At 45.1% G+C, this 13,371-nt stretch overlaps 1 protein-coding gene across 2 annotated transcripts in view; it reads left to right on the top strand.

Annotated features, from left to right (window-relative positions):
- The window catches only part of LOC112250762 (polyamine-transporting ATPase 13A3), a 58,963-nt gene extending 48,957 nt beyond the window's left edge, over positions 1–10,006 (top strand). The window contains exons 16-31 of one of the 2 annotated variants that reach the window (XM_042322041.1): positions 96–113; positions 203–356; positions 625–870; positions 1,705–1,877; positions 4,184–4,312; positions 4,403–4,482; positions 4,624–4,666; positions 4,777–4,886; positions 5,064–5,160; positions 5,269–5,341; positions 5,778–5,955; positions 6,280–6,458; positions 6,641–6,729; positions 6,894–6,974; positions 7,982–8,074; positions 8,875–10,006. In XM_042322041.1, the coding sequence (XP_042177975.1) occupies positions 96–113; positions 203–356; positions 625–870; positions 1,705–1,877; positions 4,184–4,312; positions 4,403–4,482; positions 4,624–4,666; positions 4,777–4,886; positions 5,064–5,160; positions 5,269–5,341; positions 5,778–5,955; positions 6,280–6,458; positions 6,641–6,729; positions 6,894–6,974; positions 7,982–8,074; positions 8,875–9,087 (1,956 nt within the window). In that variant the 3' untranslated portion in view covers positions 9,088–10,006. The remainder of the gene's footprint in view (positions 1–95; positions 114–202; positions 357–624; positions 871–1,704; positions 1,878–4,183; positions 4,313–4,402; positions 4,483–4,623; positions 4,667–4,776; positions 4,887–5,063; positions 5,161–5,268; positions 5,342–5,777; positions 5,956–6,279; positions 6,459–6,640; positions 6,730–6,893; positions 6,975–7,981; positions 8,075–8,874) is intronic. The other variant, XM_042322040.1, reaches the window with a different exon arrangement.
- Positions 10,007–13,371: the final 3,365 nt, after the last annotated feature.

The following is a 13,371-nucleotide window of genomic DNA, read 5'->3' as shown; positions in this document are numbered from 1 at the left end:
TGTCACATATTCACCTGTCACAACCTGTCACATATTATTTGAAAGGCACTGTTTGATTGTACATTCACTCTGTTTACTTCACTGTCACACTGTAGGAGCTGTATGACTTGTCGGTAAGTAGTGCTATTGCTCTTGTTTTTAATATTTCTCCTAGTTTGACTTGGAGGTGAAAGGTAATTCTGTGTGTTGTGTCCCCATACAGTTGGCCTATGAGATTGGTATTGTGCGTCAGTTCCCCTTCTCCTCGGCGCTGCAGAGGATGTGTGTGGTAGCCCGTCTGCTGGGGGAGAAGCGCATGGATGCCTACCTCAAGGGGGCGCCCGAGGTGGTGGCCAGCCTCTGCAAGAAAGACACTGGTTGGTCTCTTAACTGTTTACTCTGAATTTGACAGTACATTTTGCAGACGCTCCTATTGAGAAGAAGTTATGGCCAGTATAGTAAGGAACGAACGCTCGGCTATTCAGTCATAGCCTTGGTAATCATGTGATAATCATGGTCACGTCATACGACTGGTGTATTGACATGATGCCAATGCCATGATAAAGACGAGCATTTTCAGTGAAATGTTTTGCTCCCTGGAATTGTTCATTTTGAAGATGTTTTCGAAACCGTCTGTCCGTGTAGTTCCAGAGGACTTTGCGGATGTTCTGGAGGACTACACCAAGCAGGGCTTCCGGGTCATCGCCCTGGCCCACCGCCGCCTCGAGTCCAAACTCACCTGGCACAAAGTCCAGAACGTCAACAGGGACCAGATGGAGGCCAACATGGAGTTCCTGGGGCTGATCATCATGCAGAACAAGCTGAAGGCTGAGACCGCCGGGGTACTGGAGGACCTCCGCAGGGCACACATCCGCACCGTCATGGTCACTGGTGAGAAAGCGGGCACACCAACATGTTTATCATATCAACATACACAGTAAAACATCACTGATCTGACTTGACTGGATCCGTGAAAGCCATTCAGTAGACTTGGATACCAATGGTCTTGAATCAGTAATGAGTGACCTCAAGGTATATGCCATTTAGCAGAAGCTTTTTTCCCCAAAGCGACAAATAATCATACATGCATACATTCCACATATGGGTGGCCACAATACTGGTGTTACAAGCGCCATGCTCTACCAACCGAGCCACACAGGATCACTATCAGACATGAGTTGTCACTCTCTAATGACAACCGCCAGTACCCATTCATACTGTAGCCATGCCTCACACATGTAGAATGTGATGTTGGCTGTGATGATCTTTGGGTTTTTCTTGTGGTTCTCAACGCTTTACGGAGGTATTCCTGGAATCCAAACTAATAAAGTTCTGGGCCGTGCAGCTTAACTGGCAGAAAGAGCCAAAGTCCTGCCCGGTGTCTCTCTCTTTCCTTTTCTCCCTCTGTCGCTTTCAGCACTGTAAATGTAATCACACAATTATATGGTTTCACCGCCCGCCAACCCCTCTCACTAACCCGTGGCCTGTCATGCGGACCACTGGTCCAGAGCCAGTATGCCCAGGCCGCCCCATCCCAACCCCTACCCAGGTTTAGAGTTTCACAAAGAGCATAGCGCCAGGACAATACCCCCCTGTACCTCAGGGAATAGGAGGCAGTCGCCTCTTGGGCAATGATCTAAAAATCTGTTTTGTGTCTCTCCCCCCTTCCATAATGGTTATGAGTAGGTCTGTGCCTAAAGGCAACATTTAACATCTTTCCTCCAGGTGACAACATGTTGACGGCCATCTCAGTGGCCAGGGACTGTGGCATGATCCCCCCTCAGGACCGGGTCATCATCGCCGACGCGCTGCCCTCCAAAGATGGTCAGTCGGCCAAGATCAACTGGCGCTACGCAGACAAACCCAGCAAACATGTGGGCAAAGCCCCACGCCTGGAGGTGAGAGATGGACCCCTGGCGGTGGGTGTGGCTAATTACAGCTCTGTCAGACACACACACACTAGATGCTGGGTGAGTGAGATGGAAAACAGAAAAACCACACATGAGTGCCCTCTGTGGGCCAGCATGAGTCATTAAGCTAGTTGCTCGGATCCCCCTCAGTTTCAATGAGAAGCTGGTTACATCAGAACTCAGAAATAGCCCAGTGATCACATGCAGCAGGAATGGATGAATGAATGGGTGTGTTCTGGGTTCTAGACAATGGCAGCCAGTCATTGTGTCAGATTGTGTCTAGATGCTATCAGGAATATGTATATTTACTGGCATACCTTAAAGGGATAGTTTGGGATTTTGGCAATGAAGCCCTTTATCTACTTCCCCAGTCAGATGAACTTGTGGATACCATTTGTATGTGTTCAGTTTGAAGGAAGTTGCTACCTAGCGTTAGTGCAATTACTGGAAGTCTATGGGAACAACTAGCATGCTAACTGTCCTCGTGGACTTCGTCGTTGCGCTAAAGCTAGTTAGCATTGGCTCACGAAATTTGCTCCAACTTCCTTCGTACTGGACGTTGAGACATAAAAATGGTATCCCTTGTTCATCTGACTCTGAGGAAGTAGATATAGGGATTTGGCAATGAAGCCCTTTAAGGTCTCCACATCAGTTTATATGGAAATCAGTGGTAATTTCGTCAACAAAAATAGTGACAAAAATATTTTTCAGTGGCAATTGACGAGACTTTAACTAACTTAAATAGACCCAGAAAAAAAAACTAAACGAAAAAGCTTTTTCATTTCAGTTGACTAAAACGAGACACGAATAAATTACCTCTGTGACTAAAATCTGACTGCTAAGTGGACTTGACAAAGGTTTTTGGCGAGATTGAGAGCTTTATTAGCAGCACAGATGCTCAGCACAGTTCTGTTCAGCAGTGGGAAGGATGCACCAAACCCGGCCTACATCATGTGAGCTGCGGGGGAGCAAGAGGTGAGGCGCTCCGCCTCTGATTATACACATCACATTAGCGACTCTCTCTTGCTTCCCGTAGATAACCAGTCACCACCAACTTCCTCGTTGGCTATCCTTTGCCTGGTTAAGAAACACAAGCTGCTTTACGAAATGAAAAACAGTAGCTGCATTGAGTTTAATAGTAAAACAAGTCTAGCTATGTTTTTCTCTCCCTTGAGTATAGAGAAGTAGGCTGTCTTTGAATTTGTGGTCTCGCTCAGCCCTCCCACTTTCCCCACTGCATTTCATAGGCAGGTTCTGTAGCCAACTCTCCCTCTTTTCCTGAGAGAAACAGCTTGATTCTAGCCCTTACGGTTCAAATGATATGACCCATAATACCGGCACTATGTGTTTTTCTCTCTATCGTGCATTGGCGGGACACATTTTCCATTCATAAAGTGGCTCTTTCTCAAACTAGGCTACTTGCAGACCGGACCGTTAACTATTTGTTTAGGCGACAACTTGTTCAGTCATAGGGGTCAATTTATTGACTCAATTCCTCTTGCCACTACACTGTATCTGACTGGGTAAATAACTTTTATTTTGTGTTAATGGGGACTCAGACTTGAACACTTGGACCAGTACTCGAGCACCGATTCGGACTCTACGTTTTTGTGACTCCACTACATCACTGGGCGAAACAGTCATTAGCTCCCATTCTACTTTTGGACCCCAATGTGGCTGTGGCATCTGTGGAACGTTGACCACAATGCCAATGACGTGACCGAGTGACGGATGTGCAACCCTTCCTGCTTTGCGGCACCATCTGGTGATTATGCTTCTCTCGCGCTCTCTCCACTTGTGTGTGTGTGTCTATTTGTTCTGTATGTAATGTACACTATCTATGTAGGCTGAGTGAGGAATTTACATGGCCAGATAATTATTCTATATGTTTGTCATATTTCTGCTGCTGGGAAGAGAATAGGATGTTACTCAGACAAATATGTTGGTAGGACAACGCTATGCATGTTTGTGCACATAGAAGTCAGTGACGTATGTTTACTACAGGTTAATGAGGCAATACAAATGTGGCATGACTAAAAATGAAAGGGCATTTAGTTGACTAAAATGGCCCACTGTTTTTGTCATTTTGACAATAACTACACCAAGTCTTAATGATATCTTAGAGTGCCAAAGTGAACATTGGTGGAAACTGAAGTTGTCAGTCGCTAGCTTTTACAACTGTTACTCTACATAAGCGATGTTGTATCACTCATCTGCAAGATGTCATTCTTCCCTTGTTCACCTGTACCTGCTTGCCCGTCCCCCCCGTCCCCCGTCCCTTCCTGCCCCAACAGGAAATAGAGATCAGTCTAGAGGATGTGTGTCACACTGACGAGCCTACGTCTCAGGACCAGTACCACTTCGCCATGAGTGGCAAGTCCTTTGCTGTCATCTCTGAGCACTTTCAGGATGTGCTGCAGAAGGTAATGGGGTCCATTCCGCAATAAACACATAGCTATTGCTGTTGTGATTTGGTTGTGTCTAATGCATTGTTGTCGGCCTATGTGGTGTAGTTGGTGCTGCGTGGGACAGTGTTTGCCCGAATGGCCCCCGACCAGAAGACCCAGCTCATTGAAGCACTGCAGAGTGTGGAGTGAGTAGAGACGCTGTTGACCCCATGGGCACAAATAGCACAGTACACACTCACCCTCTTCATAGATCTGTTTAAATTGCATTCATTACACATTTTGTAAATGACAGTTAAAAACAGTAAATTATCTTTCCCCATCTGCAGCTATTTTGTGGGCATGTGTGGAGATGGCGCAAATGATTGTGGTGTAAGTACAGACCTCTTTTGAAAGTTTTTTTTGTTGTCAAATGATCATGCAGATAGTGTCTTCTATGTTATTGCTTCAACTTTCTCCCCCCCTCCAACCTCGCTCTCTAGGCTTTGAAGAGGGCTCATGGTGGGATCTCTCTCTCCGAGCTGGAGGCCTCTGTAGCCTCTCCCTTCACCTCCAGGACCCCCAACATCTCCTGTGTGCCCAGCCTCATCAGGTAGGCCTGCTCTGGGCCTCAAGCACCAGAACACTACCCATCAGCTCAACATGGCTAACAAATTAACACCAGCCTACTGCCAAGCTTAGAGACTAATCAGTGAGCCTTATAAAAGCACTTGCATACTGACTCGCTCGATTTGTTCCTAAAAAAAATTATAATAATATCTATCCACAGAGAAGGGCGAGCGGCTCTCATCACCTCCTTCTGTGTGTTCAAGTTCATGGCCCTCTACAGCATCATCCAGTACATCAGTGTCACCCTGCTCTACTCTGTGAGTACAGTACCCCTCCCTTAGTCTCTGCACTCCTGTCAGGATATTACTAGTCTCTGGTGTATACAGTAGCTGACCTCTGACCTTATCTCTCTGTAACCATGTCAGATCCTCAGTAACCTGGGAGACTTCCAGTTCCTCTTTATCGACATCGCTATCATCCTCCTCATCGTCTTCACCAGTAAGTAGATCAATACTAGCCAGTTTGACACTTGTCCACAAGTGTCCTGACACTTTTATTGCGATTTAATTTGGTTTTTAGAAACGTACCCCACCAGCAATAGACTTCCTCATTGCTCGTTCTGCAGTATGGGAGTCACGGATCAATATGATCAAAGTCTCCAAAAACACCCAAATACTTTATTTTAGAAACGGCAAAGCTCTCAGTAGAGTGATGCAGGTCTTTTAGATGTTGGTAAGTTTCTATAAACCAGGTGAAATTTTAGAAAATTGAGATTTGTTAGAAATAAAAGTGAACTTGTCCTTTTAAATTAAATGTTTGATCTACTACCAGCTTCGCTGGGTTTGTACTTCACTCTCTCTACCCATCCTACCTTCCGGTTCCTTACTTCTTTCCCTGTGTCTTTGTCATTGTCTATCCCACCTTCTCTGTCCAGTGTCTCTGAACCCAGCGTGGAAGGAGCTGGTGTCGAGGCGTCCCCCCTCAGGTCTGATCTCAGGCCCTCTGCTGTTCTCCGTACTGACTCAGATCCTCATCTGTCTGGGCTTCCAGACCATCGCTTTCCTCTGGGTCCGACACCAGGCCTGGTACGACATCTGGACGCCAGAGTCCGAGTGAGTCCAAGTTCAACCCCCAAGCTAACTACTGGACCTATTCAAAACACACCATTGGGGGGACAGCAGTAAGAATGTAAAATCACCAATTCACACCAAAACAGTTCCAGTGCAAACAAACCAATAACCTGTAACAATACACCAATGGACTAACGAGACGACACTACCAGACTCAAAACAAACCAATAAGCCATATACCGTGAATGTCTTATTGTATACCATTACTGCAAACAGTAGGGATGTCGCCAGTCAACCTTTGACTTGTAAAACTGCTTCCCGATATACATATGACTGTGTGTGCATCTCTGTTCTCTCCTCTCCCAGTGCCTGCAACTCGTCCCCCCATGCCAACTTCTCCCCAAAGCACAACTCCTCTGAGGACGACCACAACATCAAGAACTACGAGAACACCTCCCTGTTCTACGTCTCCTCCTTCCAGTACCTCATCGTGGCCATCGTCTTCTCCAAGGGGAAGCCCTTCAGACAGCCCAGCTACAAAAACTGTGAGGACCAACGTTCCCACGTATTCGCCTGAAAATCGGCTAACAGTATAAAAGTTTTTTTTTTTGTGTGTGTGTTGGATCCAAAATCAAGTTAGGGTTTGAGATTGGTTGGAAATGCACCATTTTTCCTGTGTGACTGACCTATGTTTGATTAGTTGTTCTGTCCATCTCTTTCTCTGCAGGGCCCTTCGTGGTGTCATGTATTGGCTTGTACATATTTCTGTTCTTCATCATGTTCTACCCTGTGTCTGCTATCGATGAATTCCTAGAGGTGAGTGTGCATCAACCAGGAGAGACAAGCTTCATACAGATATTAGCCTCAAGCTTCGGTTGAATTGGGTCCTACAGTAATGACTTTGTGCATTAACATGGCGTTGCTTCACTTTTCTTGTTTAAATGTGCTCTTGAGAATCTGTTCCTCTCCCTCCCGTCTAGATTGTGTGTGTTCCATTTGAATGGAGAATCGCTCTGTTCTTCATCATTGTAGTCAATGCAGCCGTGTCTGTCTTGGCGGAGGTAAGACACACACATTAAACTGTCCATTTTGCAGTATTCTGGTCTCTCTTTACACCATGTTACATAGGTATTTTTTCGCATGTACAGTTTTTGTTTTGTCAGGGTTGACGTCATCAATGTTGTCGTCATCAGTGTTTTGATGACGGTGCATAGGTTGTCACGTGGTGTTCGATTGTGCGTTGACTCTGACCTACTGTCGGAGAGTGTTAAAGGATGAAGTGGAGGGCTGAGCTGTGATGTACCATTTGACTATCTTTTCAGTATGAAAAAGACAAACTGCCTCGTCTTTCATTGACGTAACCAACTGAAAATGCCCTCTTGTAACTTGTGCGGGGACACTCACACAATCCCTCCCTTTTTTTAAATACAACCGGTCATCACCACAGTGACGGCCACGCTGTAAACCACTCAGCACATTAAATCTAATGGGTGGTTGGTTACACACCCAGGCTCTGCTCTTTCTCAATCTCCAAGCGTAGACAATTGGCAGAAAATGATGACCTAGAGCTGTGTGGCCCAATGATAGAGATGGATCACCGGTGATTTACTATTAGAAAATGCCCCCGGCTTGCCCTGCACAGTAGAGCAGTTATCTCTCCCCACTCTTGAGCCTGCCACACACAGCTTAGCAGTGACACAAGATGGCGGTCTCTCCAAGGCTGCCAACCTCCCACACACCAACCAATGACGCTCAATGGATAATCACCAGGAACAGATCCCTGTCTCACAACAAAATCCACTTTTAAAAAGCACCGTCCTGTTGTAGATGATGACACCCTCTTTCTCATTGTATTTATTGTCTTTGTTTATGTTGAGAATAACTCCTTTTGCCTCTACTCACGACTAACGCACAGAGCTGAAATCACCTCAAATGTCCTTTCAAGTAGTTTGACTATACAAAACACAAATGAGGATGGACAAAATCTGCTTGAGAAAAGCTGTGTGATCAAGTAGCCACTCTGCTCTTTGTAATTTTTTTCCCGCCCACTGCGCCTATTATTCCATAGACCCTCGTCCTTGACGTCGTCTTATGGAAGCTTGTGTTCAGCCGAGACAAGCAGGGCAGCTATGGCACCACCCCCGCCACCCCGACAACACAGGTTGGGAAATCTGACACTCCTCTTCCACCGTCGCTTTTAATCTCCCCTGGTGACCCCCCTTCTTTCTCTCCTTTCTCTTTCTCTATCACCCAGCACTCTTATTATATAACATACCCAAACCTTGCATGTGTGAACCTTATTGTTCTCTGACCCTCTTTCGCCCCATGGTGGGTTGTCTGTGTTATTACTCTGGGAGCACGATTCCTTCCTGTATTTAATACCCCCAGCAGTAGTACAGTATTGGCTCCAGTAAGCTCCTCCCGCTGCATGCGCCATCAAAGCGTCCCCTGTTAGCTCCTAACAGTGTGAGTGGAAACCACATGGTCTAGGTCAGGTACAGTATCCACTGCAGGCTAGCTGAGAAGGGTATGTCTCCCACCCATGGTGTCACTCTTGATCCCACCCATGGTGTCACAAATTATCCTAAGTAACTTCTCTGTTGCACTGCTTATTTTGAGGTAATTCTCGGCAGAAAAACGACAATCCCCCAAACGTATTGCCAGCCATGCTTGACTTGATTTGAATTACCTAATAACTTATTCTGTTGAAATTATAGAATTTTTCACAACAGTTAAAAACCATAATAAAACAGTGTATGCATGCTGCAATAGTGAACCAATCTGAATACCATCACTACCTTTTTAGGTTATATAGCGCATGTGAGATCATTCTACCTTCTAAAGGCACAAAAATACAAAAGACAATTGGGAAGACAATGAATGAGGAAACATAATATTCAAAATATTCATTAAGTTTTCTTTGCCCTTTCCCTCTTGTTGTTGTTATCGTGTGGTTTCCAGGGTGGCATAGACCTCTGGGGACCCAAGTGTCTGTCGTGGCTGTGCTGCCGGCAGAGGAAGGTACCCAAGGCACTCTACATGCACCTGGCCCAGGAGCTGAGCGTGGACCCCGACTGGCCCCCCAAACCCACCACCACCACCGAAGCCAATCCCCCGCCTCCCGGCAACACCCCAGAAAACTGCTCCTCCTGCCAGATCTTGGCCAATTCCTAGCACCCCCCCGCCCCCGATCTTGCTAAAGCAGATATACATACATGACCAAAAGGACAAACTGTTGTCTATGAAAAGGATGAGGCGAAAGACTATGAAAGATTGGGTGATGGTAAAAATGGTTTGTGGGATGGACAAATGGGAGTGTCCAGGTATCTGGTCTCTCCATGCTCTTTGCTGCTCAGATCCATCACAGTGTTCAGAACCTGGCTAGTCTACATAAGCCCCACCAACCTGCCACCACCCCCTGGTCTACAAAGGTTTGTCTACTACACATACATCCCAAGGATAGTTTACTCCAGCGATTCTCAACTGGTGGGTCACAACCCAAATTTGGGTCACGGGTGGTTTTGAATGGGTCACAGTTGTCTGGACTTAAACTACTAAAACCAGTTAGAAAGTGATTAAATAATGTAATCTGACCTATTTTTCTTCGATCACTATTTTCAATATAGAGCTAATTAGCAGCGCTATGTTAGTTGGTTTTGTGGTCTCAAACCAGTGAGTTTATTAACATACATTTTTCCAGATTGCATTGCTAATTTTCTTTGTCATGCAAATACACTATATGACCAAAGGTATGTGGACATCTGCTTGTCAAACATCTCATTCCAAAATCATGGGCATTAATATTGAGTCGGTGCCCCCTTTGCTGCTACAACAGCCTCCACTCTTCTGGGAAGTCTTTCTACTAGATGTTGGAACATTGCTGCGAGGATTTGCTCCATTCATGCACAAGCATTAGTGAGGTCAGGCACTGATGTTGGGCAATTAAGTCTGGATCACAAAGGTGCTCAATGGTGTTGAGGTCAGGGCTCTATGCGGGCCAGTCAAGTTCTTCCACACCAATCTCGACAAACAATTTCTGTATGGACCTTGATTTGTGCACAGGGGCATTGTCATGCTATAACAGTGAAGGACCTTCCCCAAACTGTTGCCACAAAGTTGGAAGCACAGAATCGTCTAGAATGTCATTGTATGCTGTAATGTTAAGATTTCCCTTCACTGTAACTAAGGGGCCTAGCCCGAACCATGAAAAACAGTGCCAGACCATTATTCCTCTTCCACCAATCTTTACAGTTGGCACAGGTAGAGTTCTCCTGGAATCCGCCAAACCCAGATTTGTCCTTCGGACTGCCAGATGGTGAAGCGTGATTAATCACTCTAGAGAACGCGTTTCCACTGCTTCAGAGTCCATTGGCGGCGAGCTTTACACCACTTTAGCCGACGCATGGCAATCTCAGGCTTGAGTGCGGCTGCTCGGCCATGGAAACCCATTTCATGAAGCTCCCGACGAACAGTTCTTGTGCTGACTTTACTTCCAATGGCAGTTTGGATCTCGGTAGTGAGTGTTGCAACCGAGAACAGATGATTTTTACGCGCTTCCGTACTCGGCGATTCAGTTCTGTGAGCTTGTGTGGCCTACCACTTCGCGGGTGAGCCTAGACGTTTCCACTTCAAAATAACAGCACTTACAGTTGACCGGGGCAGCTCTAGCAGGGCATAAATTTGACGAACTGACTAGTTGGAAAGGTGGCATCCTGTGACAGGGCCATGTTGAAGGTCACTGAGCTCTTCAGTAAGGCCAATCTACTGCCAATGTTTGTCTATGGAGATTGCATGGCTGTGTGCTCGATTTTATACACCTGTCAGCAACGGGTGTGGCTGAAATAGCCGAATCCACTAATCTGAAGGGGTGTCCACATACTTTTGTGTATATATATATATAGTGTATCAAATCGCGACTGAGCTAACCTGGTTTAATTTGTGTCCGGGGCAAAACCAGTTGAGAACCACTGGTCTACTCTCTATCCACTCCCCTTCTCCTCACCCGGTCTACCTGCAGTCCAATAGTCCTTGGTGTCGACAGGCTGGGTCCTGTGGCAGAGTCAGACCCCGTGCTGAAATATGCAGCAACCGAACACACTCCAATCTTAGTTCTTATTTCTACAGTTGTAGTTGCTGCTGCCGTGATTCCTAAAGAGGCTCAAGATCTTCTCCCATTGCTTTTGTTTGTAAGCAGCCACCAGACATCTTCACTAAGGTGGTTATCATCATACAGGAGACTCAAAGCATGGATGTGCATGAACCCAGCTCCATATAGCCATTGTTACATGGAGGTTGGAACACTACTGCTTACCCAACAGTACTGTAATCTTATTATTGCTGAACCAGAACCTTTTTGTATTATGAAACAGTATGTGCGCAGAAGAGGCAGCATGCAAACGGCTTGGAATCATGTGTAGCGCAGCAACCCCCCCCGCCTGTAGAAACCATCCATAGGCGAATAGACTTGCAAAATCGTGTCAAACTGGCCACACATGGGCTAGCATTGCTCCTCATAAAAACCGTCTTTGGAAGGAAAAAAAAATTTGATCCTGTATTGCATTTCTTCCCATGGAAGAAGAAACAAGGTATGATAATGGCATTGTGAAATTCATTAGCTAGCTGTATGCTCTCTCCATACAGCCGTGCAACTGGCAACACACACTACTACCGATACACACTGCGCAATAGCCATAATAGCATGCATGTATAACCACTGCACTGTCAAAAGAGAAATCAAAGGGCTAATACTCATTGTCCATGAGAGGAAGCTGCTGGGTGGAGATCTAGGATGACGGGCTCAAATCAAATACAATCTAATTTTATTTGTCACATGCTTCGTAAACAACCGGTGTAGACTGAGTGAAATTATTACTTCCGGGTCCTTTTCCAACAATGCAGAGTTAAAGATAAAAAATAATTACAATAGAAATACTAACAAGGAATAAATACGAATAACAAGTAACAAAACATTGCTATGTTCAGGAAGTACCGTGCAGGAGTACAAGGTAATTGAGGTCGATATGCACATCAAGTAGGTGTAAAGTGACTAGGCAACAGGATTGATAAGACCGTAGCAGCAGAGTATGTGGTGAGTGTGAAAGTGTGTGTGGCATCAGTATGCATGTATGCCCGAGTTTGTGGGTGTGTGAGTGTGTAGGTAGATTCCAGTGTGTGTGCATAGAGTTCATGCATAGAGTTAGTGCAGAAAAGGGTCAATGCCGGAAGTCCAGGTAGCCATTTCCTTATCTATTTACCAGTCTTGTTTAGCAGTAGTGCTAAGCAATTAGTGGTTTTTTTGGAGGTTGTTTCGGTTCGATTATTAAAAAATAATCACGGTTTTAGGTTTGGATTATTTGGGTTAAATGCTGCCCATTTACTGCTGATCACTTATTAACCATTTATTCACATTACTTTAATATAAAATATTTTCATGTATTACATTTGTTTTATTTGATGACTTTATTTCATTACAAGTCATCATCTCATGTCTATAGAGCTGCTGTCTGACAAAATCACTATTCTGTAGCTCGTCAAAGTAAATAATACTTATGACTGCTGAATAACAACGATCAATCACTTTGATCATGTATTTTCTGGTAGGGATACCTCGTGAAGCAACAGCTGCTCTGTCACCTCACGATCGTGCATTCTTGTCTCTTCCTGTAGCAGGCGTAAAAGAAACATAGACCGGACAAGTAGATGCGCAATGGATTATGGTAGTTAATTAACATGTTATATGCACTAAACTATGTAGAATACTGGCCTGTTGGAAACTACATCGCACAGTTCAGGCCGGATCTGATTTATCTCGAGAGAAACTGTAGAATGTGCTCATTGAGCATACAGAAAAAAAAATAACAGAATGGAATTCAAATAATTGAACCAACTTCAGCCAATTAGGTGCTTAAAACAACAAAAAATAAACTTAATTGCTCAGCAATATTTAGCGGTCTTATGGCTTGGGGGTAGAAGCTGTACAGGGTCCTGTTGGTTCCAGACTTGGTGCACACTGGCACTGCTTGCTGTGAGGTAGCAGAGAGAACAGTCTAAAACATGTGAGAAAAAAGTCTGAACGTGCTTGATACCATTTAATTCTAATTCCATTACAATGAGCCAATCCTATACCTCTGCCACCATTGTTGTCCATATACTCGAAGATACAGTACACAAACATGCACGCACGCATGCACACACACACACACTGTCGCGATTCATATATTCTCAACAGCTAAATTGGTTCACATTATTTCATAACATAAAATGTTCTGTGTGCATTGCTGTCCACCCTCATGTGTTCACCATATTGTAGATGTCATATTTTCTGTCGGTCAGTTGTGTACTATAAGCCAGTCTTTCTCCTCATAGTAGCAGATCAGGTATCGTCAGAGATCCTAGTTTGTGTTCATCCAAAATGTGTTTCAGAATAGTCAGAAACACGGTACTGAGAGATACCGCTAG

The sequence above is a fragment of the Oncorhynchus tshawytscha genome, linkage group LG05 (assembly GCF_018296145.1).
Source record: "Oncorhynchus tshawytscha isolate Ot180627B linkage group LG05, Otsh_v2.0, whole genome shotgun sequence".
Classification (NCBI taxonomy): Eukaryota; Metazoa; Chordata; class Actinopteri; order Salmoniformes; family Salmonidae; genus Oncorhynchus; species Oncorhynchus tshawytscha.
Note: the sequence above shows the minus strand (reverse complement) of the source record. Positions and strands in the feature narration are given on the sequence as shown.